At 37.6% G+C, this 24416-nt stretch overlaps 1 protein-coding gene across 1 annotated transcript; it reads right to left on the bottom strand.

Annotated features, from left to right (window-relative positions):
• Positions 1–696: 696 nt before the first annotated feature.
• Positions 697–24176, bottom strand: LOC128236160 (uncharacterized). The gene is made up of 5 exons (XM_052951044.1): positions 24136–24176; positions 6352–6402; positions 4427–4595; positions 3102–3479; positions 697–854 (listed from the first exon to the last, which is right to left on the bottom strand). The coding sequence occupies exons 2-5, from the start codon at positions 6395–6397 to the stop codon at positions 770–772; spliced, it is 678 nt and encodes a 225-aa protein (XP_052807004.1). The 5' UTR covers positions 6398–6402; positions 24136–24176; the 3' UTR covers positions 697–769.
• Between the last annotated feature and the right edge of the window lie 240 nt (positions 24177–24416).

The following is a 24416-nucleotide window of genomic DNA, read 5'->3' as shown; positions in this document are numbered from 1 at the left end:
ACTAATTATGGCCCTTTATTATTTGACTTAGAAAATCTAGTTAAGGATTTGCATGTAACCACATATTAGACAATAACTCGCCAAATACATCATGTATTGCATTGAAACTTTATACAAGAGATCCCGACCATGCAACATTCTTAAGTAATCAAATAAGATATCTTGCATATAATTCAAATTTTCCCTCCCTTGTTCAACTGAGTAATTTTGGTTAAGGTTTTGCATGTAAGCACATACAAGTCAATAACTCTGCAACTACTTCATATAGTACATTGTAACTTTACACAATCAAATGTGATAACTCTATCTTGCATATAATTCAAATTTTGACCCTTTATTTTTTTTATTGATGTAAGTTTTGCAAATAATCTAATTGTACACATTTTCGTACACCAGAGCGATGTAATTATGCGTTAGATTTATCATTATCAAACCTCTGATGAATGAGAATGAGTTTTTAATGCTCGATATACGTTTCGCTAACATTTTGCAAGCCTTAAACGTATTAGCCGCGAAAAAGTCGAGCGCGCTTCCTCTGAAACAGCTCTTGTTAATTATAAAATTGATTTCAAATATGAGATCACAAGACAATTACTCGAGAGTAACATTAGCCTTCGGTCATCTGGAGAAAAAAAAGATTGTTCTGTTCTGTTCAGTTCTAACATTCAAAACATTTAACAACTATTATGTCCCATATAAATTACTTCATATATTTCATCTTCGTACAACGCATGCAAGCAAAACTAGACATACGAGTAGGCGTTCAACTTTAGCGTCCGAGAATTGTGCAGTGTGAGAGCTCCGACTGTATGGACAGATCTGTCTTTGCGCATGCGGCCTTGGATAGCTCGCACCTGTGAAAAACAAAACAAAAAACAACAACAGAATAAAACAACAAAACTGGTTTAAATACTATTAATGGAGCTGATATAACAATAGCAAAATATTGACCAGTTTTATAATGCACATGCTTTATAGGTTATTTATTCCAAATCACGGTAGCTATTACGTTTAGGCGAAAGCTCTAGTTTTTCAGCTTTGTAGTAGGGTAATCCAGAAGAAAATTTTGCAAATAATATACACTTATTTACTTATTAGCTGGGGAATATGCTGTCATATTGACCAAAAAAGCATTATTGACCGAGGCGATAGTCGATTAGTATTATTTTGTCCGGCGGCGGTGTCCACGTCGACGTCGTTGTCGATATTCCGTTTCCGATCAATAACTTTAGAATGAAGAGGTTCACAATTGCATATTTTCTATCTACCTAAAAGTTGTTTAAACCAACTTTTATTGAACATCAATGGTCATGTTTATCGGAACAAATTAAAAGGAAACCAGAAAATCAATATATTTTTTTCGACTACTTTACCAAAAAATATCAAATAAAAAATCAGTTCATTCTTGCGCACAGTGGTCGGAAATTAGTTCGAGGAGAGCAATATTTGATAAGCATATAGAGAGCTGAATTTTCTACCTTCTGTACCCTAAGCGTAGGAGGAGTCTTAATACACATGTTCAGAGGCGCCGACGCTGCCCACCCCCCACCAAATATTTCGGCTGATTATGACCAATGGAGAAAAAAAAGTTATGAAAATATAATTTAGCTACGACCTGGTCATATTTTTGCCGAGACGGGCCTACACTACCTCGACAAAGGAAAATGTCACGGAGATTCGAACAAGAAACCGCCCTAGCAGAGTTTCCAGCTACCGAAAAGGAACACTTCCGCCAGATCTACAAAGAGGCACTCGATCTTGCCATGTCAGCCATCAAGGACCGCTTCGACAAACAAGGCTATGTACAAGACATACATACACCTAGGAGACATGCTGCTGAAGAATGTGAGGGGGATGCATCGTTCCGTGACGACATGGAATACATTGTAAATATCTATGGTTGCGACTTTAACATACTTTTTTGTTTACTTACTGATTCGGGTAGAGTTGTCCATCAGTGCCACAGACAATAGCTAGGCCGTGACAGGAAATTGCAGCTAGATTAGAACACACGTTTACTTACTGGTTTGGGTAGAGTTGCCCATCACTCCCACAGACAATAGCTAGACCGTGACAGGAAATTGCAGCTAGTTTAGAACACACGTTTACTTACTGGTTTGGTAGAGTTGTCCATCACTCCCACAGACAATAGCTAGGCCGGGACAGAAAAATGCAGCTAGTTTAGAACACACGTTTACTTACTGTTTTGGGTAGAGTTGTCCGTCACTCCCACAGACAATAGCTAGACCGTGACAGGAAATTGCAGCTAGTTTAGAACACACGTTTACTTACTGGTTTGGGTAGAGTTGTCCATCACTCCCAAAGATAATAGCTAGGCCGTCACAGAAAATTGCAGCTAGTTAAGAACACACGTTTACTTACTGGTTTGGGTAGAGTTGTCCATCACACCAAAAGGCAATAGCAAGGCCGTGACAGGAAATTGCAGCTAGTTTAGAACACACGTTTACTTACTGGTTTGGTAGAGTTGTCCATCACTCCCACAGACAATAGCTAGGCCGTCACAGAAAATTGCAGCTAATTTAGAACACACGTTTACTTACTGGTTTGGGTAGAGTTGTCCATCACACCCACAGGCAATAGCAAGGCCGTCACAGAAAATTGCAGCTAGTTTAGAACACACGTTTACTTACTTGTTTGGGTAGAGTTGTCCATCACACCCACAGGCAATAGCAAGGCCGTGACAGGAAATTGCAGCTAGTTAAGAACACAGGTTTACTTACTGGTTTGGGTAGAGTTGTCCATCACTCCAACAGACTATAGTTAGGCCGTCACAGAAAATTGCAGCTAGTTTAGAACACACGTTTACTTACTGGTTTGGGTAGAGTTGTCCATCACACCCACAGGCAATAGCAAGGCCGTGACAGGAAATTGCAGCTAGTTAAGAACACAGGTTTACTTACTGGTTTGGGTAGAGTTGTCCATCACTCCCACAGACAATAGTTAGGCCGTCACAGAAAATTGCAGCTAGTTTAAAACACACGTTTACTTACTGGTTTGGGTAGAGTTGTCCATCACTCCCACAGACAATAGCTAGGCCGTCACAGGAAATTGCAGCTAGTTTAGAACACATGTTTACTTACTGGTTTGGGTAGAGTTGTCCATCACTCCCACAGACAATAGCTAGGCCGGGACAGGAAATTGCAGCTAGATTAGAACAGAATACGTTCTGAACAATAGCCGACATCGGGTCCGCGGTGACAGGAGCGGTGGTGGAACTTCCGGTTACCTGTGTCGGTGTGGAGGTGGAGACGGTGGTCGCGCTGGTGGCGTTTACACTGCTTGAGACTGTGGCAGTTATTTTTTGGTTAGTTGATGAGGCGGCTGTGTTTGCGTTTACCGTTGTTGTGGCTTCCTGTGTGCTGGTAGGACGCGTGGTTGTCGAACAAGGCCCATGTTGAGACACTGTGACTGGAATGTCATTTTCCATCGTCTCGCATGCAATTTGCATGAAAAGACAGCTGTTGAAGTACAGGATATTGATAAAAAAATCAGAATATGTTTCGTTTTATTATATATGTGCTTATATTATGTACGTGTTGCTACATTTAATCACAAAGCATTGGCGTAGCTACATATTGGCCTTGTAGGCCCGGGCCTACAACTTTTTTTGGAAAAGGATAAATTTGAATAACCCAAAAATGCAACAAAAACTAATAGGTACTCAAACACTTTGAACAACTCAAAAGTTTGCTTTATTTTAACAAAAGCAAGTTTTGTGTTGTTTTTATAAACTACGTGCAAGGTGTTTTGCTTGGTTTTATTGTTATCATTTCATTTGTATTGTATAAATGAGTGTGTGTAATATGCATATAAAAGTCCCCAAACTCACATAGAATCATCGGGCCTACAAGCTTATTAGGCCCTAGCTAACGCCCATTCAAAGAACGCGCTTGTGCAAAACACGAGTTACATTTTCCGAAGCTTGAATAACATTAACAGTTATTCCATTAGACTTATGCAGTCATTAAGTATCAGCCATTGAACAAATAACGAAATAAAAAACAGTCTCGTTTTAATGAAAATTTAGCGATTTATGTCTAAGCATTTCTTTGAACAAACAACGTTATATAAATAATATGAACAGTACGAGTTTTTTTACGCCTGTAAGAGGACACTTTTAAAGATTTTTTTTATCTGACTTATACGACGATACGTGTATTGAATATATTAGTGAGTAAATAAATGCATTGATAAATATATAAATATATACAGATTTATAAATAGATGAATTGAAATATACTTTTCTGAAAAATAAACATTAGATTATTATCATGGGCTTTCTAAATACAATGTATGGGCCAGTGGGATTTCTCGAAATTCTCGTGCACTGTCCGCTTACAACCTAAGAAGACACCTTTTAAATAGCTCTGCTGGGGGTATAGTCGTATAACTTAAAATAACTCACTGGTTGGCATATGTGACCCCATCTGTCCCGCAAACCTGTTCATTTCGAGAAACGTGATTCGCACAACTCATTTTGATGATGTCATGACATAGATGGTGGTCTAATGGCACCACAAGCGTCTCAATGTAGTTGTATACTTGTGGGTCAGGTTCATGCTGTCCGCCACATGCTGTGAGATGTTAAAGAACTGTTACATTGTATAAAGAAAATAATTGTTTGTTTGAAGTGTTTTGCAATTTGATAGGTTTTTTTAATGCAAACACGTCGATTTTCGCCTTCATGTAGTACTTGTCAAATAAGAATAAAGTTATAGACAAAATAATTTCAAGATCGTCTATCGTTCTCCATTTGTTGAAGATTAAATTATTTGTGTATATTTTCGTTGTAGAACAATGCCTCCATCCTAGGACTTATATCTCCTTGCGTAAAACCGAACGAGACCTAAGTGATATTGAATCATATAGAACATTCCCCATCTACCTCTCGAACTGCTCACCTTTCTATCAAACTGCTCCTGTTTCACATATCTATCAAACTGCTCCTGTTTCACCTATCTATCAAACTGCTCCTGTTTCACCTTTCTATCAAACTTCTCCTGTTTCACCTTTCTCTCAAACTGCTCCTGTTTCATCTTTCTCTTAAACTGCCCCTGTTTCATCTTTCTCTCAAACTTCTCCTGTTTCATCTTTCTCTCAAACATCTCCTGTTCAACCTTTCCCTCAAGCTGCTCCTGTTTCTCCTTTCTATCAACCTGCTCCTGTTTCACCTATCTATCAAACTGTTCCTGTTTCATCTTTCTCTCAAACTGTTCCTGTTTCATCTACCTCTCAAACAGCTCCTGTTTCATCTTTCTCTCAAATTGTTCCTGTTTCATCTACCTCTAAAATTGCTCCTGTTCCATCTTTCTCTCAAACTGATCCTGCTCTATCTAGTAACATCTCAAACTGCTCCTGCTCTACCTACCTCTCAACCTGCACATGCTCTATCTAGTAACCTCTCAAACTGCTCATGCTTTATCTAGTAACCTCTCAAACTGCACATGCTCTATCTAGTAGCCTCTCAAACTGCTCCTGCTCTACCTACCTCTCAACCTGCACATGCTCTATCTAGTAGCCTCTCAAACTGCTCATGCTCCACCTACCTCTCAACCTGCACATGCTCTATCTAGTAGCCTCTCAAACTGCTCCTGCTCCACCTACCTCTCAACCTGCACATGCTCTATCTAGTAGCCTCTCAAACTGCTCCTGCTCTACCTACCTCTCAACCTGCACATGCTCTATCTAGTAACCTCTCAAACTGCTCATGCTTTATCTAGTAGCCTCTCAAACTGCTCCTGCTCCACCTACCTCTCAAACTGTTCCTGCTCTATCTAGTAACATCTCAAACTGCTCCTGCTCTACCTACCTCTCAACCTGCACATGCTCTATCTAGTAGCCTCTCAAACTGCTCCTGCTCCACCTACCTCTCAAACTGCTCCTGCTCCACCTACCTCTCAAACTGCTCCTGCTCCACCTACCTCTCAAACTGCTCCTGCTCTATCTAGTGACCTCTGAAACTGCCCCTGCTCCACCTACCTCTCAAACTGCGCATGCTCTACCTACCTCTCAAACTGCGCATGCTCCACCTACCTCTCAAACTGCGCATGCTCCACCTACCTCTCAACCTGCTCCTGCTCTACCTACCTCTCAAACTGCCCCTGCTCCACCTACCTCTCAAACTGCGCATGCTCTATCTAGTAGCCCCTCAAACTGCTCCTAGTTACCTCTCACACTGCTCCTGTTTCACCTGCTGTTCGAACTGTTCCTGTTGCACGTACCTCTAAAACTGATCCTGGTCAATCAACCTTACTAACTGCTACTGTTCCAGTTACCTATCAAACTGCTCCTGTTGAGTGGACTATAATAATCAATAGAAAGCCACCCTACCTGATTCTAGCACAAACAATATGGCACAAAAGCGGAGTGTCCCCATTTTGCATGTTCGTGAAGTTGGCAGCCCAGCAGCCCAGCAGCGTGAAGTCAGCAGCCCAGCAGACTGGCAGCCTAGCAGCGTGAAGTCAGCAGCCCAGCAGACTGACAGCCTAGCAGCGTGAAGTCAGCAGCCCAGCAGCCCAGCAGCGTGAAGTCAGCAGCCCAGCATACTGGCAGCCCAGCAGCGTGAAGTCAGCAGCCCAGCAGACTGACAGCCCAGCAGCGTGAAGTCAGCAGCCCAGCAGACTGAGAGCCTAGCAGCGTGAAGTCAGCAGCCCAGCAGCATAGCAGCGCGAGTTAGCAGTCTGGAAGCCTGACGGCGTGAAGTCAACAGCTGAGCAGCTGAGCAGATTAGCAGCTATGCTAAGACGAACTCGTGTGAAGTTTCCAGTCGGTTTTCAGACAAAAAAAAACATAAAAATGAAAAAAATCTTCACAATAGTTGGTTTGCAAAACAAACCTTAAAATGAAGCAAAAATACTAAATTGAATAAGTTAAAAACATTAACACTATTCCCTTTTTGTGAACTAAAGAAATCGACTTTTCGATTTCACGCTTCTGACAGCCCCGGGCAGCCCCATGTGTTTTATTGTATTTTTACGCGGGCTGTATACATGGCTTCTAGCATATGAAACGTTCGAATGATAACAAGTTTAATGACTTAACAACACGGAAAATTCATGTTTTCAAAGCCGAAAAAAAAATGAAAAAAATCATTCACAATAATTCGTTTGCAAAATACGCTTTAAATGACGCAAACTACTTAAATGAATACTTTTTCAACATTTACACTATTCTTTGAGTGTGAACTAAAAACATCATTTTACTCCACTTTTCTATTTTAGTTTTCTGGCAGCCCCCAGCAGCCCCGGGCAGCCCCAGGCAGCCCTGGGCAGTTTATGGTATTTTTACCTGGGCTGCATACATGGCTTCTAGTATATGAAACGTTCGAATGATAACAAGTTTAATGACTTAACAACACGGAAAATTCAAAATTCATGTTTTCAAAGCCGAAAAAAAATGAAAAAAAATCATTCACAATAGTTCGTTTGCAAAATACTCTATAAATGACGCAAAATACTAAAATGAATACATTTTCAACATTCACACTATTCTTTTTGTGTGAACTAAAAACATCACTTAACTCCATTTTTCTATTTTAGTTTTTTGGCAGCCCCGAGCAGACCCGGGCAGCCCCGGGCAGCCCCGGGCAGCCCCAGGCAGCCCTGGGCGTTTTATGGTATTTTACTCGGGCTAGATACATGGCTTCTAGTATATGAAACGTTCGAAGTTTCCCGTCGTTTTTGTAAAAAAAAGCGCGTCTTCAAATTCAAAAACCTTCATTTTGCCATTTAAGCTGTAGATTCCCCTTACCACACCGCGCATCAAAGCCTTGTATGCTGAATATTGTCTTTTCTTACAACACGGAAAATCCAGAAAATCAGGTTTTCAAAGCCGAAAAATTGAAGAAAAAAACATTCATAAACGTTCGTTTGCAAAACACCCCTTTAATTGACGCAAAAATACTCAAATGAATCATTTAAAAACAATTACACTACTCTTTTTGTGTGAACTAAAAACATCACTTTACTCCACTTTTCGACTTTAGTTTTCTGGCAGCCCCCAGCAGCCCCCAGCAGCCCCGGGCAGCCTGAAGCGTATAACGATATTTTTACACTGGCTAGATACAAGGCTCTAACTATGTGTAACGTTCGGAGTATTCAAAGTTAATTGAGATTAAAGCAAAGATAAGATGTAAAATGTTACAGAACACTAATTATTTAACGTAATCTTGATAAAATTTCACTCGATTTTTATCGCTCTCCTAAGACGAAATCATGCGAAGTTTCCCGTCGTTTTTGTAAGAAAAAAGCGCGTCTTCAAATTCAAAACACTTCATTTTGCCATTTAAGCTGTAATTTAGTTTACCCTTACCACACTACGCATCAGAGCGTTATATACTGAATATTGTCTTTTCCAACAACAAGGAAAATTAAGAAATTCATGTTTTCAAAGCCGAAAAAATGAAAAAAAAAATCACAAAAGATCGTTTGCAAAGCACTCTTTAAGTTACGCAAACATACTCAAATGAATACTTTTTCAACATTTACACTATTTTTTGTGTGAATTAAAAACATCACTTTACTCCACTTTTCGACTTTAGTTTTCTGGCAGCCCCCAGCAGCCCCGGGCAGCCTGAAGCGTATAACGATATTTTTACACGGGCTGGATACAAGGCTTTAACGATGTGTAACGTTCGGATGATTCCAAGTTTAATGACTTTAAAGCAAAGATAAGATGTAAAATGTTAAAGAACACTAATTATTTAACGTAATCTTGCTACAATTTCACTCGATTTTTATCGCTCTGCTAAGACGAAATCGTGCGAAGTTTCCCGTCGTTTTGGTTAAAAAAAAGCGCGTCTTCAAATTCAAAACACTTCATTTTGCCATTTAAGCTGTAATTTAGTTTCCCCTTACCACACTTCGCATCAGAGCGTTATATGCTGAATATTGTCTTTTCTAACAACACGGAAAATTCAGAATTTCATGTTTTTAAAGCCGAAAAAAAAAAAAAAAAATCATTCACAACAGTTCGTTTGCAAAGCACTCTTTAAATGAGGCAAACATACTCAAATGAATACTATTTCAACATTTACACTTTTTTTTGTGTGAACTAAAATCATCACTTTACTCCACTTTTCGACTTTAGTTTTCTAGCAGCCTGGGACAGCCCAGGGCAGCCTCAAGCGTATAACGGTATTTTTACACGGGCTGGATACAAGGCTTTAACTATGTGTAACGTTCGGATGATTCCAAGTTTAATGACTTTAAAGCAAAGATAAGATGTAAAATGTTAAAGAACACTAATTATTTAACGTAATCTTGCTACAATTTCACTCGATTTTTATCGCTCTGCTAAGACGAAATCGTGCGAAGTTTCCCGTCGTTTTGGTTAAAAAAAAGCGCGTCTTCAAATTCAAAACACTTCATTTTGCCATTTAAGCTGTAATTGAGTTTCCCCTTACCACACTACGCATCAGAGCGTTATATGCTGAATATTGTCTTTTCTAACAACACGGAAAATTCAGAATTTCATGTTTTTAAAGCCGAAAAAAAATAAAAATCATTCACAACAGTTCGTTTGCAAAGCACTCTTTAAATGACGCAAACATACTCAAATGGATACTTTTTCAACATTTACACTATTTTTTTGTGTGAACTAAAATCATCACTTTACTCCACTTTTCGACTTTAGTTTCCTAGCAGCCTGGGACAGCCCAGGGCAGCCTCAAGCGTATAACGATATTTTTACACTGGCTGGATACAAGGCTTTAACGATGTGTAACGTTCGGATGATTCCAAGTTTAATGACTTTAAAGCAAAGATAAGACGTAAAATGTTAAAGAACACTAATTATTTAACGTAATCTTGCTACAATTTCACTCGATTTTTATCGCTCTGCTAAGACGAAATCGTGCGAAGTTTCCCGTCGTTTTGGTAAAAAAAAGCGCGTCTTCAAATTCAAAACACTTCATTTTGCCATTTAAGCTGTAATTTAGTTTCCCCTTACCACACTACGCATCAGAGCGTTATATGCTGAATATTATCTTTTCTAACAACACGGAAAATTCAGAATTTCATGTTTTTAAAGCCGAAAAAAAAAAAAAAAAAAATCATTCACAACAGTTCGTTTGCAAAGCACTCTTTAAATGACGCAAACATACTCAAATGAATACTTTTTCAACATTTACACTATTTTTTTGTGTGAACTAAAATCATCACTTTACTCCACTTTTCGACTTTAGTTTTCTAGCAGCCTGGGACAGCCCAGGGCAGCCTCAAGCGTATAACGGTATTTTTACACGGGCTGGATACAAGGCTTTAACTATGTGTAACGTTCGGATGATTCCAAGTTTAATGACTTTAAAGCAAAGATAAGATGTAAAATGTTAAAGAACACTAATTATTTAACGTAATCTTGCTACAATTTCACTCGATTTTTATCGCTCTGCTAAGACGAAATCGTGCGAAGTTTCCCGTCGTTTTGGTTAAAAAAAAGCGCGTCTTCAAATTCAAAACACTTCATTTTGCCATTTAAGCTGTAATTGAGTTTCCCCTTACCACACTACGCATCAGAGCGTTATATGCTGAATATTGTCTTTTCTAACAACACGGAAAATTCAGAATTTCATGTTTTTAAAGCCGAAAAAAAATAAAAATCATTCACAACAGTTCGTTTGCAAAGCACTCTTTAAATGACGCAAACATACTCAAATGGATACTTTTTCAACATTTACACTATTTTTTTGTGTGAACTAAAATCATCACTTTACTCCACTTTTCGACTTTAGTTTCCTAGCAGCCTGGGACAGCCCAGGGCAGCCTCAAGCGTATAACGATATTTTTACACTGGCTGGATACAAGGCTTTAACTATGTGTAACGTTCGGATGATTCCAAGTTTAATGACTTTAAAGCAAAGATAAGACGTAAAATGTTAAAGAACACTAATTATTTAACGTAATCTTGCTACAATTTCACTCGATTTTTATCGCTCTGCTAAGACGAAATCGTGCGAAGTTTCCCGTCGTTTTGGTAAAAAAAAGCGCGTCTTCAAATTCAAAACACTTCATTTTGCCATTTAAGCTGTAATTTAGTTTCCCCTTACCACACTACGCATCAGAGCGTTATATGCTGAATAATATCTTTTCTAACAACACGGAAAATTCAGAATTTCATGTTTTTAAAGCCGAAAAAAAAAAAAAAAATCATTCACAACAGTTCGTTTGCAAAGCACTCTTTAAATGACGCAAACATACTCAAATGAATACTTTTTCAACATTTACACTATTTTTTTGTGTGAACTAAAATCATCACTTTACTCCACTTTTCGACTTTAGTTTTCTAACAGCCTGGGACAGCCCAGGGCAGCCTCAAGCGTATAACGATATTTTTACACGGGCTGGATACAAGGCTTTAACTATGTGTAACGTTCGGATGATTCCAAGTTTAATGACTTTAAAGCAAAGATAAGACGTAAAATGTTAAAGAACACTAATTATTTAACGTAATCTTGCTACAATTTCACTCGATTTTTATCGCTCTGCTAAGACGAAATCGTGCGAAGTTTCCCGTCGTTTTGGTAAAAAAAAGCGCGTCTTCAAATTCAAAACACTTCATTTTGCCATTTAAGCTGTAATTTAGTTTCCCCTTACCACACTACGCATCAGAGCGTTATATGCTGAATATTGTCTTTTCTAACAACACGGAAAATTCAGAATTTCATGTTTTTAAAGCCGAAAAAAAAAAAAAAAAATCATTCACAACAGTTCGTTTGCAAAGCACTCTTTAAATGACGCAAACATACTCAAATGAATACTTTTTCAACATTTACACTATTTTTTTGTGTGAACTAAAATCATCACTTTACTCCACTTTTCGACTTTAGTTTTCTAGCAGCCTGGGACAGCCCAGGGCAGCCTCAAGCGTATAACGATATTTTTACACGGGCTGGATACAAGGCTTTAACTATGTGTAACGTTCGGATGATTCCAAGTTTAATGACTTTAAAGCAAAGATAAGACGTAAAATGTTAAAGAACACTAATTATTTAACGTAATCTTGCTACAATTTCACTCGATTTTTATCGCTCTGCTAAGACGAAATCGTGCGAAGTTTCCCGTCGTTTTGGTTAAAAAAAGCGCGTCTTCAAATTCAAAACACTTCATTTTGCCATTTAAGCTGTAATTTAGTTTACCCTTACCACACTACGCATCAGAGCGTTATATGCTGAATATTGTCTTTTCTAACAACACGGAAAATTCAGAATTTCATGTTTTTAAAGCCGAAAAAAAATAAAAATCATTCACAACAGTTCGTTTGCAAAGCACTCTTTAAATGACGCAAACATACTCAAATGGATACTTTTTCAACATTTACACTATTTTTTTGTGTGAACTAAAATCATCACTTTACTCCACTTTTCGACTTTAGTTTTCCTAGCAGCCTGGGACAGCCCAGGGCAGCCTCAAGCGTATAACGATATTTTTACACGGGCTGGATACAAGGCTTTAACTATGTGTAACGTTCGGATGATTCCAAGTTTAATGACTTTAAAGCAAAGATAAGATGTAAAATGTTAAAGAACACTAATTATTTAACGTAATCTTGCTACAATTTCACTCGATTTTTATCGCTCTGCTAAGACGAAATCGTGCGAAGTTTCCCGTCGTTTTGGTAAAAAAAGCGCGTCTTCAAATTCAAAACACTTCATTTTGCCATTTAAGCTGTAATTTAGTTTCCCCTTACCACACTACGCATCAGAGCGTTATATGCTGAATATTGTCTTTTCTAACAACACGGAAAATTCAGAATTTCATGTTTTTAAAGCCGAAAAAAAAAATAAAAAAAAATCATTCACAACAGTTCGTTTGCAAAGCACTCTTTAATTGGCGCAAACATACTCAAATGAATACTTTTTCAACATTAACACTATTTTTTTGTTTGAACTAAAAACATCACTTTACTCCACATTTCGACTTTAGTTTTCTAGCAGCCTGGGACAGCCCAGGGCAGCCTCAAGCTTATAACGATATTTTTACACGGGCTGGATACAAGGCTTTAACTATGTGTAACGTTCGGATGATTCCAAGTTTAATGACTTTAAAGCAAAGATAAGATGTAAAATGTTACAGAACACTAATTATTTAACGTAATCTTGCTACAATTTCACTCGATTTTTATCGCTCTGCTAAGACGAAATCGTGCGAAGTTTCCCGTCGTTTTGGTAAAAAATGCGCGTCTTCAAATTCAAAACACTTCATTTTGCCATTTAAGCTGTAATTTAGTTTCCCCTTACCACATTACGCATCAGAGCGTTATATGCTGAATATTGTCTTTTCTAACAGCACGGAAAATTCAGAAATTCATGTTTCCAAAGCCGAAAATAATCATACTAGTAGTTGGAGTCATAACTGAAGCTGTAAAAGTGGCAACAACAACAGTATCAACAGCAGTGTCAGTTGTTTTAGGGGATGCAAAGTCATCACAATATCGGTGGTGATGATGATTGCGGTGGTGGTGGCGTCGCTGGTGATTTTGCGATGTTGATGACAGTGGCAATAGCAGAAACAGTAGTGGTAGTATGGACAGCAAAAACTGAAGCATTACCAGCTGTATTACTAAGATTTGAAGCGCACATACCAAATGACCAAACATGCTCACCTAATATATCTATTTAAACTTCAATAGAACATAGTCGTTTCTGTTTGGGGTTATATACTTTTTTTACAGACACGATCGTGGGAAGTCATTTAGTATTTTTAGAGGTTGTGGGGAGGGGGGGGGGGGCAATATAATACACAAAACTAGTCACTCAAGGATGATGATTTTATGTCGGCCAAAATATGTTATTACACAGATCAAGGTATGAAGAAAATGCAAGATGCATCTGTTATACGAAAATGAATTCACAGTGCCCTAGAATGTGTTCATGATGATGTAAACACAATTGAAGTAGATTTGACATTCGAAGTTCAATTTCACCAATATGATATATTTTCAAGTTTCGATTGTATTTTACATGGTGTTTACGTATATAGTACAACTCCGTTGGCTCTAACTCGTTTGGCCCGAATTCCTCGTTGGCCCGAAAATGTTTCATTATACTGAAAGTAACCATTCCCGCTTGGCTCGAATTTTCCGAGGCTCGAGGTATTTTTGCCGGTCCGTATGAGTTCGAGGCAATCGGGTTCGACAGTACTAACGAGTTTTATAAAAAAATACAGTGATCAACGGCAAACCTTTAAAAATGAATAATTAAGAGATTTCGTATCTATTATAAAATGCGAAGTCAATCAAGCTTCCTTTGTAAAATTAATATCTATACGCTAAGTAAAACCCCTAAATACATTAGATTGATAAATACAACTAGATTTATATAAGGCATTACAGGTTACATTTACATTACAAATAAAACGGTTTTCATAAGCGTACCATTTTGATTAACAGCTGCCACCTGTTTAAAACAGTTGAATGTTACTCATTAAAGCTGCACTCTCACAGAAATGGTATAACTGTGAGAGTGCAGCTGTTATTAAAGACCAACAAGATAGTTTATGTATAAGTTTATATTAATTTTAACTTGTCAATAATTACGTATAACACTTAATACTTCTTAATATCTTTCTTGGCTAAATTAAATACATTCTTCCAAATCTTGAACAAAACCGCAGCAAACCTCGGCAAAATAACATGAGAATTTGACCTTTGATTCTCGGTCAATTAGTGGTTAATGTGTAGCTAAAGTTGACTCTCACGTAGAAATGAAAACTGGAAAAAATGGCTGGTATTTCATGGCATGATAAAGAAGTGCAGCTTTTAAGCTTTTTTTAAAATTCTGAAATGTGTGAACGGGAATATGGGAACAGTTTCAGTATCGGTAAACTCACAAAACTAAACTGCAACAATCTATGTTTTACACATAAAAGCTTCAATCATCCTGAATATAACCCATACATAATATTTATAACAAGCCACACATGTATTACAAAACAATATGTTCTGATGTCATAGAAGAAACTTAATTTGTCCAAATTATCGCTTCAAATCAAATCTTAATCGGCAGGAATAGAATAAAATAAAACCTATCTAAAATTCTCAATATCAAATTGCGTAAATATTTTATCTTCTGCGATTGGTTTCTACCGTACATGAAGCAGATGCCAGTCAAACCAGCTGACCGATAATCGATTGCATAATCATCACCAAGATAAGGCGGGGCTTATCAGTTGCCCGGCGCTTTCCTCCATGATCTCTAACAATCTCTAACAATAATGAACTGACATGACGCAGACTGCCTGTCAGACTAGCCGCTTCAAATAAGACTGACCAATCAGCGTCCAATATGGGCGGGGCTTATAAGTAACCCGTTGTTATCAATCGATGTTACTCTAGAGTTCCGACAAAAGGAAAATAGGATGCAAAAATTTTTGACTTTTAAGGAAACGCAAAATGAATGAATCCTCCAAATATATCGATCGTTTAATGTAAATTTTTGATTTAAATAATATTCGTAAAAGTAGGAAATATCATTGTGAGTACATGGAATCTATAAGTGTATACTAGTGACGTTATTTTGCGATGTATTTATATTTTAAAATGTGTATCATTCTTGTGTATAAAATAAAGCATTTTGTTTGTTAAGATATACATTTAAGGTATTTTTTTAAAAGATTTAACAAAAAAGAATAAATAAATTATGACCTAAGATTACAATAAATATAAACATTTTTAAATGTCACAAATCACCTGATATCCAGAAAAGTGTACCTTACCGACTTCGTTTTTTGCGCAGTATCAAATAATCTAACACCTATACCTGTTTCTTATTCAATACGTATTGTATTAAAACGTTTAACATGACGTTATACGTAATATTATTATTGTTAATAAGAGCTTAGTTTTGAACAAACCACTGATCAATACTATTTACCAGCAATTGTTTATTTCTGTTTAATTCATAATTCAACATGTTTTTTTTCTGTTAAACTCCGAATAATAAAAATTATCAAATCATTATAGCACTGATTATAAATGAACTATAGTTAAATAGGTTATATAAGCTCATTTAGGGTGGTTATAACTCACATACAAACACACGCACATAACGCAGGTACAATAAAAGCACGCACGAAAGAATGCGTAAAAACTCACCCCACAAACCATCCTACATTCAAGAACGCGTGCGAACGCAGGCAAGTATGCGGACACGCTCGCGCGCGCGCGCGCGCGCACACACGCGCATACACGCACACACGCACACACGCACGCACGCACCCACCCACGCACGCACGCACGCACGCACGCAACCCCCCCACACACACACAATCGCACACACGCACCCACGCACACACGCACACACACACGCACACACACACACACACACACGATACGATAAAATATATGTTCCAAATGGTAAAAATGATGATCCTGAAGTTAAATGGTACAAAAAAAGTTTATAAACGAAAATAGTATGTACAGTCTTTGAAGCCCTCAAATATATATATTGTGCGTGTAAGTATCATTGTTTTAACTGTTATTAAAGCTTACTGAGCTTATTGAACCCGTACATGAGCTAAACGTGACGTCAATGCTTTTTTATAGTGCGCATATTCTATTCTTTAAGGTATACTATTTAAGTCATGGACTATCATCAGTTCAATTTGTGCTTTAATGAAACCCTGATAACGGATTCGAACGCGCAACATGAACATATTGAAGTGCAGGCAGTATCAATTAGTTGGCTACTAATTTTGTGCTATGAACTGTTTTCGGCTATGTAATTACCTCTCTAATGAATTATACCGGACACACGCACGTACGCACGCACGCACGCACGCATGCACACACGCGCGCGCGCGCGCGCACGCACACACACACGCACACGCACACACACACACACACACACACACACGCACACGCACACGCACACACTTGAGGTTGAAATTTCATAGCGGTAAACGAAGAATTGATAAAAAAAATGTCTGTAATTGTAGCTGGAACGCAAAAATATGACAGACGTCTCATCATTTTATGTCAGTGGTATATTTTGAACATTGTTAGTTTCAAAACTGTTCTGAATATTGAAAAAGTAATATTAGTCCTCAACTGGGCATATGCTCTTCTATTTGTATACCAATTTTCAGATATTAACTCGAACATTCGTTCATAGTCGCGTTCCATCTTAAAGGTATGTTTTGCAAACGAACTATTGTGAAGAATTATTTTTCGTGATGAAAGAGAAAACTAAATCCATCATATAACGCTTTGATGCGTGATATGGAAAGGTGAAACTAAACTACCGCTTAGATGGCAAAATTAAATGTTTCGAATGTTTAGAAGCTTGATTGATTTCGCATTTTATAACAGATACGAAAACTCTTAATTATTCATTTTTAAAGGTTTGCCGTTGATCACTGTATTTTTTTTATAAAACTCGTTAGTACTGTCGAACCCGATTGCCTCGAACTCATACGGACCGGCAAAAATACCTCGAGACTCGGAAAATTCGAGCCAAGCGGGAATGGTTGCTTTCAGTATAATGAAACATTTTCGGGCCAACGAGGAATTCGGGCCAAACGAGTTAGAGCCAACGGAGTTGTACTATATACGTAAACACCATGTAAAATACAATCGAAACTTGAAAATATATCATATTGGTGAAATTGAACTTCGAATGTCAAATCTACTTCAATTGTGTTTACATCATCATGAACACATTCTAGGGCACTGTGAATTCATTTTCGTATAACAGATGCATCTTGCATTTTCTTCATACCTTGATCTGTGTAATAACATATTTTGGCCGACATAAAATCATCATCCTTGAGTGACTAGTTTTGTGTATTATATTGCCCCCCCCCCCCTCCCCACAACCTCTAAAAATACTAAATGACTTCCCACGATCGTGTCTGTAAAAAAAGTATATAACCCCGAACAGAACCGACTATGTTCTATTGAAGTTTAAATAGATATATTAGGTGAGCATGTTTGGTCATTTGGTATGTGCGCTTCAAATCTTAGTAATACAGCTGGTAATGCTTCAGTTTTTGCTGTCCATACTACCACTACTGTTTCTGCTATTGCCACTGTCATCAACATCGCAAAATCACCAGCGACGCCACCACCACCGCAATTATCATCACCACCGATATTGTGATGACTTTGCATCCCCTAAAACAACTGACACTGCTGTTGATACTGTTGCTGTTGCCACTTTTACAGCTTCAGTTATGACTCCAACTACTAGTATGATTATTTTCGGCTTTGAAAACATGAATTTCTGAATTTTCCGTGCTGTTAGAAAAGACAATATTCAGCATATAACGCTCTGATGCGTAATGTGGTAAGGGGAAACTAAATTACAGCTTAAATGGCATAATGAAGTGTTTTGAATTTGAAGACGCGCTTTTTTTACCAAAACGACGGGAAACTTCGCACGATTTCGTCTTAGCAGAGCGATAAAAATCGAGTGAAATTGTAGCAAGATTACTTTAAATAATTAGTGTTCTGTAACATTTTACATCTTATCTTTGCTTTAAAATCATTAAACTTGGAATCATCCGAACGTTACACATAGTTAAAGCCTTGTATCCAGCCCGTGTAAAAATATCGTTATACGCTTGAGGCTGCCCTGGGCTGTCCCAGGCTGCTAGAAAACTAAAGTCGAAATGTGGAGTAAAGTGATGTTTTTAGTTCAAACAAAAAATAGTGTAAATGTTGAAAAAGTATTCATTTGAGTATGTTTGCGCCATTTAAAGAGTGCTTTGCAAACGAACTGTTGTGAATGATTTTTTCTTGATTTTTTTTTTCGGCTTTAAAAACATGAAATTCTCAATTCAGCATATAACGCTCTGATGCGTAGTGTGGTAAGGGGAAACTAAATTACAGCTTAAATGGTAAAATGAAATGTTTTGAATTTGAATATGCGCTTTTTTTAACCAAAACGACGGGAAACTTCGCACGATTTCGTCTTAGCAGAGCGATAAAAATCGAGTGAAATTGTAGCAAGATTACGTTAAATAATTAGTGTTCTTTAATATTTTACATCTTATCTTTGCTTTAAAGTCATTAAACTTGGAATCATCCGAACGTTACACATCGTTAAAGCCTTGTATCCAGCCCGTGTAAAAATATCATTATACGCTTGAGGCTGCCCTGGGCTGTCCCAGGCTGCTAGAAAACTAAAGTCAAAAAGTGGAGTAAAGTAATGCTTTTAGTTCACACAAAAAAATAGTGTAAATGTTGAAAAAGTATCCATTTGAGTATGTTTGCGTCATTTAAAGAGTGCTTTGCAAACGAACTGTTGTGAATGATTTTTTTTTTCGGCTTTAAAAACATGAAATTCTGAATTTTCCGTGTTGTTAGAAAAGACAATATTCAGCATATAACGCTCTGATGCGTAGTGTGGTAAGGGTAAACTAAATTACAGCTTAAATGGCAAAATGAAGTGTTTTGAATTTGAAGACGCGCTTTTTTTTACCAAAACGACGGGAAACTTCGCACGATTTCGTCTTAGCAGAGCGATAAAAATCGAGTGAAATTTTATCAAGATTACGTTAAATAATTAGTGTTCTTTAACATTTTACATCTTATCTTTGCTTTAAAGTCATTAAACTTGGAATCATCCGAACGTTACACATCGTTAAAGCCTTGTATCCAGCCCGTGTAAAAATTTCGTTATACGCTTCAGGCTGCCCGGGGCTGCTGGGGGCTGCCAGAAAACTAAAGTCGAAAAGTGGAGTAAAGTGATGTTTTTAATTCACACAAAAAAATAGTGTAAATGTTGAAAAAGTATTCATTTGAGTATGTTTGCGTCATTTAAAGAGTGCTTTGCAAACGAACTGTTGTGAATGATTTTTTTTTCGGCTTTAAAAACATGAAATTCTGAATTTTCCGTGTTGTTAGAAAAGACAATATTCAGCATATAACGCTCTGATGCGTAGTGTGGTAAGGGGAAACTAAATTACAGCTTAAATGGCAAAATGAAGTGTTTTGAATTTGAAGACGCGCTTTTTTTTACCAAAACGACGGGAAACTTCGCACGATTTCGTCTTAGCAGAGCGATAAAAATCGAGTGAAATTGTAGCCAGATTACGTTAAATAATTAGTGTTCTTTAACATTTTACATCTTATCTTTGCTTTAAAGTCATTAAACTTGGAATCATCCGAACGTTACACATAGTTAAAGCCTTGTATCCAGCCCGTGTAAAAATATCGTTATACGCTTGAGGCTGCCCTGGGCTGTTCCAGGCTGCTAGAAAACTAAAGTCGAAAAGTGGAGTAAAGTGATGCTTTTAGTTCACACAAAAAATAGTGTAAATGTTGAAAAAGTATTCATTTGAGTATGTTTGCGTCATTTAAAGAGTGCTTTGCAAACGAACTGTTGTGAATGATTTTTTTTTTCGGCTTTAAAAACATGAAATTCTGAATGTTCCGTGTTGTTAGAAAAGACAATATTCAGCATATAACGCTCTGATGCGTAGTGTGGTAAGGGGAAACTAAATTACAGCTTAAATGGCAAAATGAAGTGTTTTGAATTTGAAGACGCGCTTTTTTTTACCAAAACGACGGGAAACTTCGCACGATTTCGTCTTAGCAGAGCGATAAAAATCGAGTGAAATTTTATCAAGATTACGTTAAATAATTAGTGTTCTTTAACATTTTACATCTTATCTTTGCTTTAAAGTCATTAAACTTGGAATCATCCGAACGTAACACATCGTTAAAGCCTTGTATCCAGCCCGTGTAAAAATTTCGTTATACGCTTCATGCTGCCCGGGGCTGCTGGGGGCTGCCAGAAAACTAAAGTCGAAAAGTGGAGTAAAGTGATGTTTTTAATTCACACAAAAAATAGTGTAAATGTTGAAAAAGTATTCATTTGAGTATGTTTGCGTCATTTAAAGAGTGCTTTGCAAACGAACTGTTGTGAATGATTTTTTTTTCGGCTTTAAAAACATGAAATTCTGAATTTTCCGTGTTGTTAGAAAAGACAATATTCAGCATATAACGCTCTGATGCGTAGTGTGGTAAGGGGAAACTAAATTACAGCTTAAATGGCAAAATGAAGTGTTTTGAATTTGAAGACGCGCTTTTTTAACCAAAACGACGGGAAACTTCGCACGATTTCGTCTTAGCAGAGCGATAAAAATCGAGTGAAATTGTAGCAAGATTACGTTAAATAATTAGTGTTCTTTAACATTTTACGTCTTATCTTTGCTTTAAAGTCATTAAACTTGGAATCATCCGAACGTTACACATAGTTAAAGCCTTGTATCCAGCCAATGTAAAAATATCGTTATACGCTTGAGGCTGCCCTGGGCTGTCCCAGGCTGCTAGAAAACTAAAGTCGAAAAGTGGAGTAAAGTGATGCTTTTAGTTCACACAAAAAAATAGTGTAAATGTTGAAAAAGTATTCATTTGAGTATGTTTGCGTCATTTAAAGAGTGCTTTGCAAACGAACTGTTGTGAATGATTTTTTTTTCGGCTTTAAAAACATGAAATTCTGAATTTTCCGTGTTGTTAGAAAAGACAATATTCAGCATATAACGCTCTGATGCGTAGTGTGGTAAGGGGAAACTAAATTACAGCTTAAATGGCAAAATGAAGTGTTTTGAATTTGAAGACGCGCTTTTTTTTACCAAAACGACGGGAAACTTCGCACGATTTCGTCTTAGCAGAGCGATAAAAATCGAGTGAAATTGTAGCAAGATTACGTTAAATAATTAGTGTTCTTTAACATTTTACATCTTATCTTTGCTTTAAAGTCATTAAACTTGGAACCATCCGAACGTTACACATAGTTAAAGCCTTGTATCCAGCCCGTGTAAAAATATCGTTATACGCTTGAGGCTGCCCTGGGCTGTCCCAGGCTGCTAGAAAACTAAAATCGAAAAGTGGAGTAAAGTGATGGTTTTAATTCACACAAAAAATAGTGTAAATGTTGAAAAAGTATTCATTTGAGTATGTTTGCGTCATTTAAAGAGTGCTTTGCAAACGAACTGTTGTGAATGATTTTTTTTTCGGCTTTAAAAACATGAAACTCTGAATTTTCCGTGTTGTTAGAAAAGACAATATTCAGCATATAACGCTCTGATGCACAGTGTGGTAAGGGGAAACTAAATTACAGCTTAAATGGCAAAATGAAGTGTTTTGAATTTGAAGACGCGCTTTTTTTAACCAAAACGACGGGAAACTTCGCACGATTTCGTCTTAGCAGAGCGATAAAAATCGAGTGAAATTGTAGCAAGATTACGTTAAATAATTAGTGTTCTTTAACATTTTACGTCTTATCTTTGCTTTAAAGTCATTAAACTTGGAATCATCCGAACGTTACACATAGTTAAAGCCTTGTATCCAGCCAATGTAAAAATATCGTTATACGCTTGAGGCTGCCCTGGGCTGTCCCAGGCTGCTAGAAAACTAAAGTCGAAAAGTGGAGTAAAGTGATGATTTTAGTTCACACAAAAAAATAGTGTAAATGTTGAAAAAGTATTCATTTGAGTATGTTTGCGTCATTTAAAGAGTGCTTTGCAAACGAACTGTTGTGAATGATTTTTTTTTCGGCTTTAAAAACATGAAATTCTGAATTTTCCGTGTTGTTAGAAAAGACAATATTCAGCATATAACGCTCTGATGCGTAGTGTGGTAAGGGGAAACTAAATTACAGCTTAAATGGCAAAATGAAGTGTTTTGAATTTGAAGACGCGCTTTTTTTTAACCAAAACGACGGGAAACTTCGCACGATTTCGTCTTAGCAGAGCGATAAAAATCGAGTAAAATTGTAGCCAGATTACGTTAAATAATTAGTGTTCTTTAACATTTTACATCTTATCTTTGCATTAAAGACATTAAACTTAGAATCATCCGAACGTTACACATAGTTAAAGCCTTGTATCCAGCCCGTGTAAAAATATCGTTATACGCTTGAGGCTGCCCTGGGCTGTTCCAGGCTGCTAGAAAACTAAAGTCGAAAAGTGGAGTAAAGTGATGCTTTTAGTTCACACAAAAAATAGTGTAAATGTTGAAAAAGTATTCATTTGAGTATGTTTGCGTCATTTAAAGAGTGCTTTGCAAACGAACTGTTGTGAATGATTTTTTTTTCGTTTTTTTCGGCTTTGAAAACATGAAATTCTGAATTTTCCGTGTTGTTAAGTCATTCAACTTGTAATTATTCGAACGTTTCATATACTAGAAACCATGTATCCTGCACGAGTGAAAATACCATAAAACGCCCGGGGCTGCCTGGGGCTGCTTGTGGCTGCTGGGGCTGCCAGAATGAAAACGGAAAAGAGGAGTAAAGTGATGTTTTTAGTTCACACTCAAAGAATAGTGTAAATGTGGAAAAAGTATTCATTTTAGTATTTTGTGTCATTTAAAGAGTATTTTGCAAGCGAATTATTGTGAATGATTTTTTTTCATTTTTCATATACTAGAAGCCATGTATCCAGCCCGAGTCAAAATATTATAAAACGCCTGGGGCTGCCCGGGGCTGTCAGACGCTTGAAATCAAAAAGTAGAGTAAAGTGATCTCTTTAGTTCACAAAAAAGGAATAGTGTTCTTTTTTTTAAATGATTCATTTTAGTATTTTTGCTTCAGTTCAAGGTGTGTTTTGTAAACCAGTGAATGATTATTTTCATTTTTTTATGTATTTCTTTTTGGCTTTGAAAACTGAAAACCGACGGGATTCTTCACATGAGTTCGTCCGTCTTAGCATAGCTGCTAATCTGCCCAGCTGCTCAGCTTTTGACTTCACGCCGTCAGGCTTCTAGACTGCTAACTCACGCTGCTATGCTGCTATGCTGCTAGTCTGCTAGACTGCTGACTTCACGCTGCTAGGATGTCGGTGTGCTTGGCTGCTGACTAAACGCTGCTAGGCTGCCAGTCTGCTGGGCTGCTGACTTCACGCTGCTGGGCTGCCAGTCTGCTGGGCTGCTGACTTCACGCTGCTGGGCTGCCAGTCTGCTGGGCTGCTGACTTCACGCTGCTGGGCTGCCAGTCTGCTGGGCTGCTGACTTCATGCTGCTGGGCTGCTGGGCTGCTGACTTCACGCTGCTAGGCTGTCAGTCTGCTGGGCTGCTGAGTTCACGCTGCTAGGCTGCCAGTCTGCTGGGCTGCTGACTTCACGCTGCTGGGCTGCTGGGCTGCCAGTCTGCCAACTTCACGAACATCCATTTTGCTTTCAGAATGTATGTCAAGCAACGAGGCATGTTTCTTATAGCAAGATAAGGTTTAATCTTATGGCAGGGTCGAAGGTCGCTGCTGCGTATCTTCAGTATATGTGTCTTTGTGCATGCATTTGTATTACATTATTCGTTTTTTTACCAATGCGGTACTTTTGTTTCTATCTTTGTTTACTATGGTTGATTTTTTTATTTGGCTCCATGTCGTTTATACTTTCGGTTTGATATAAATTTCCCATTGTATTAGAAATATTTGTTGTAATGGTTCTGGGCCCGTT

The sequence above is a fragment of the Mya arenaria genome, chromosome 5 (genome assembly GCF_026914265.1).
Source record: "Mya arenaria isolate MELC-2E11 chromosome 5, ASM2691426v1".
In the NCBI taxonomy this organism is placed as follows: Eukaryota; Metazoa; Mollusca; class Bivalvia; order Myida; family Myidae; genus Mya; species Mya arenaria.
The sequence above is the reverse complement of the archived record's forward strand: the minus strand, read 5'-3'. Positions and strand labels throughout refer to the sequence as shown.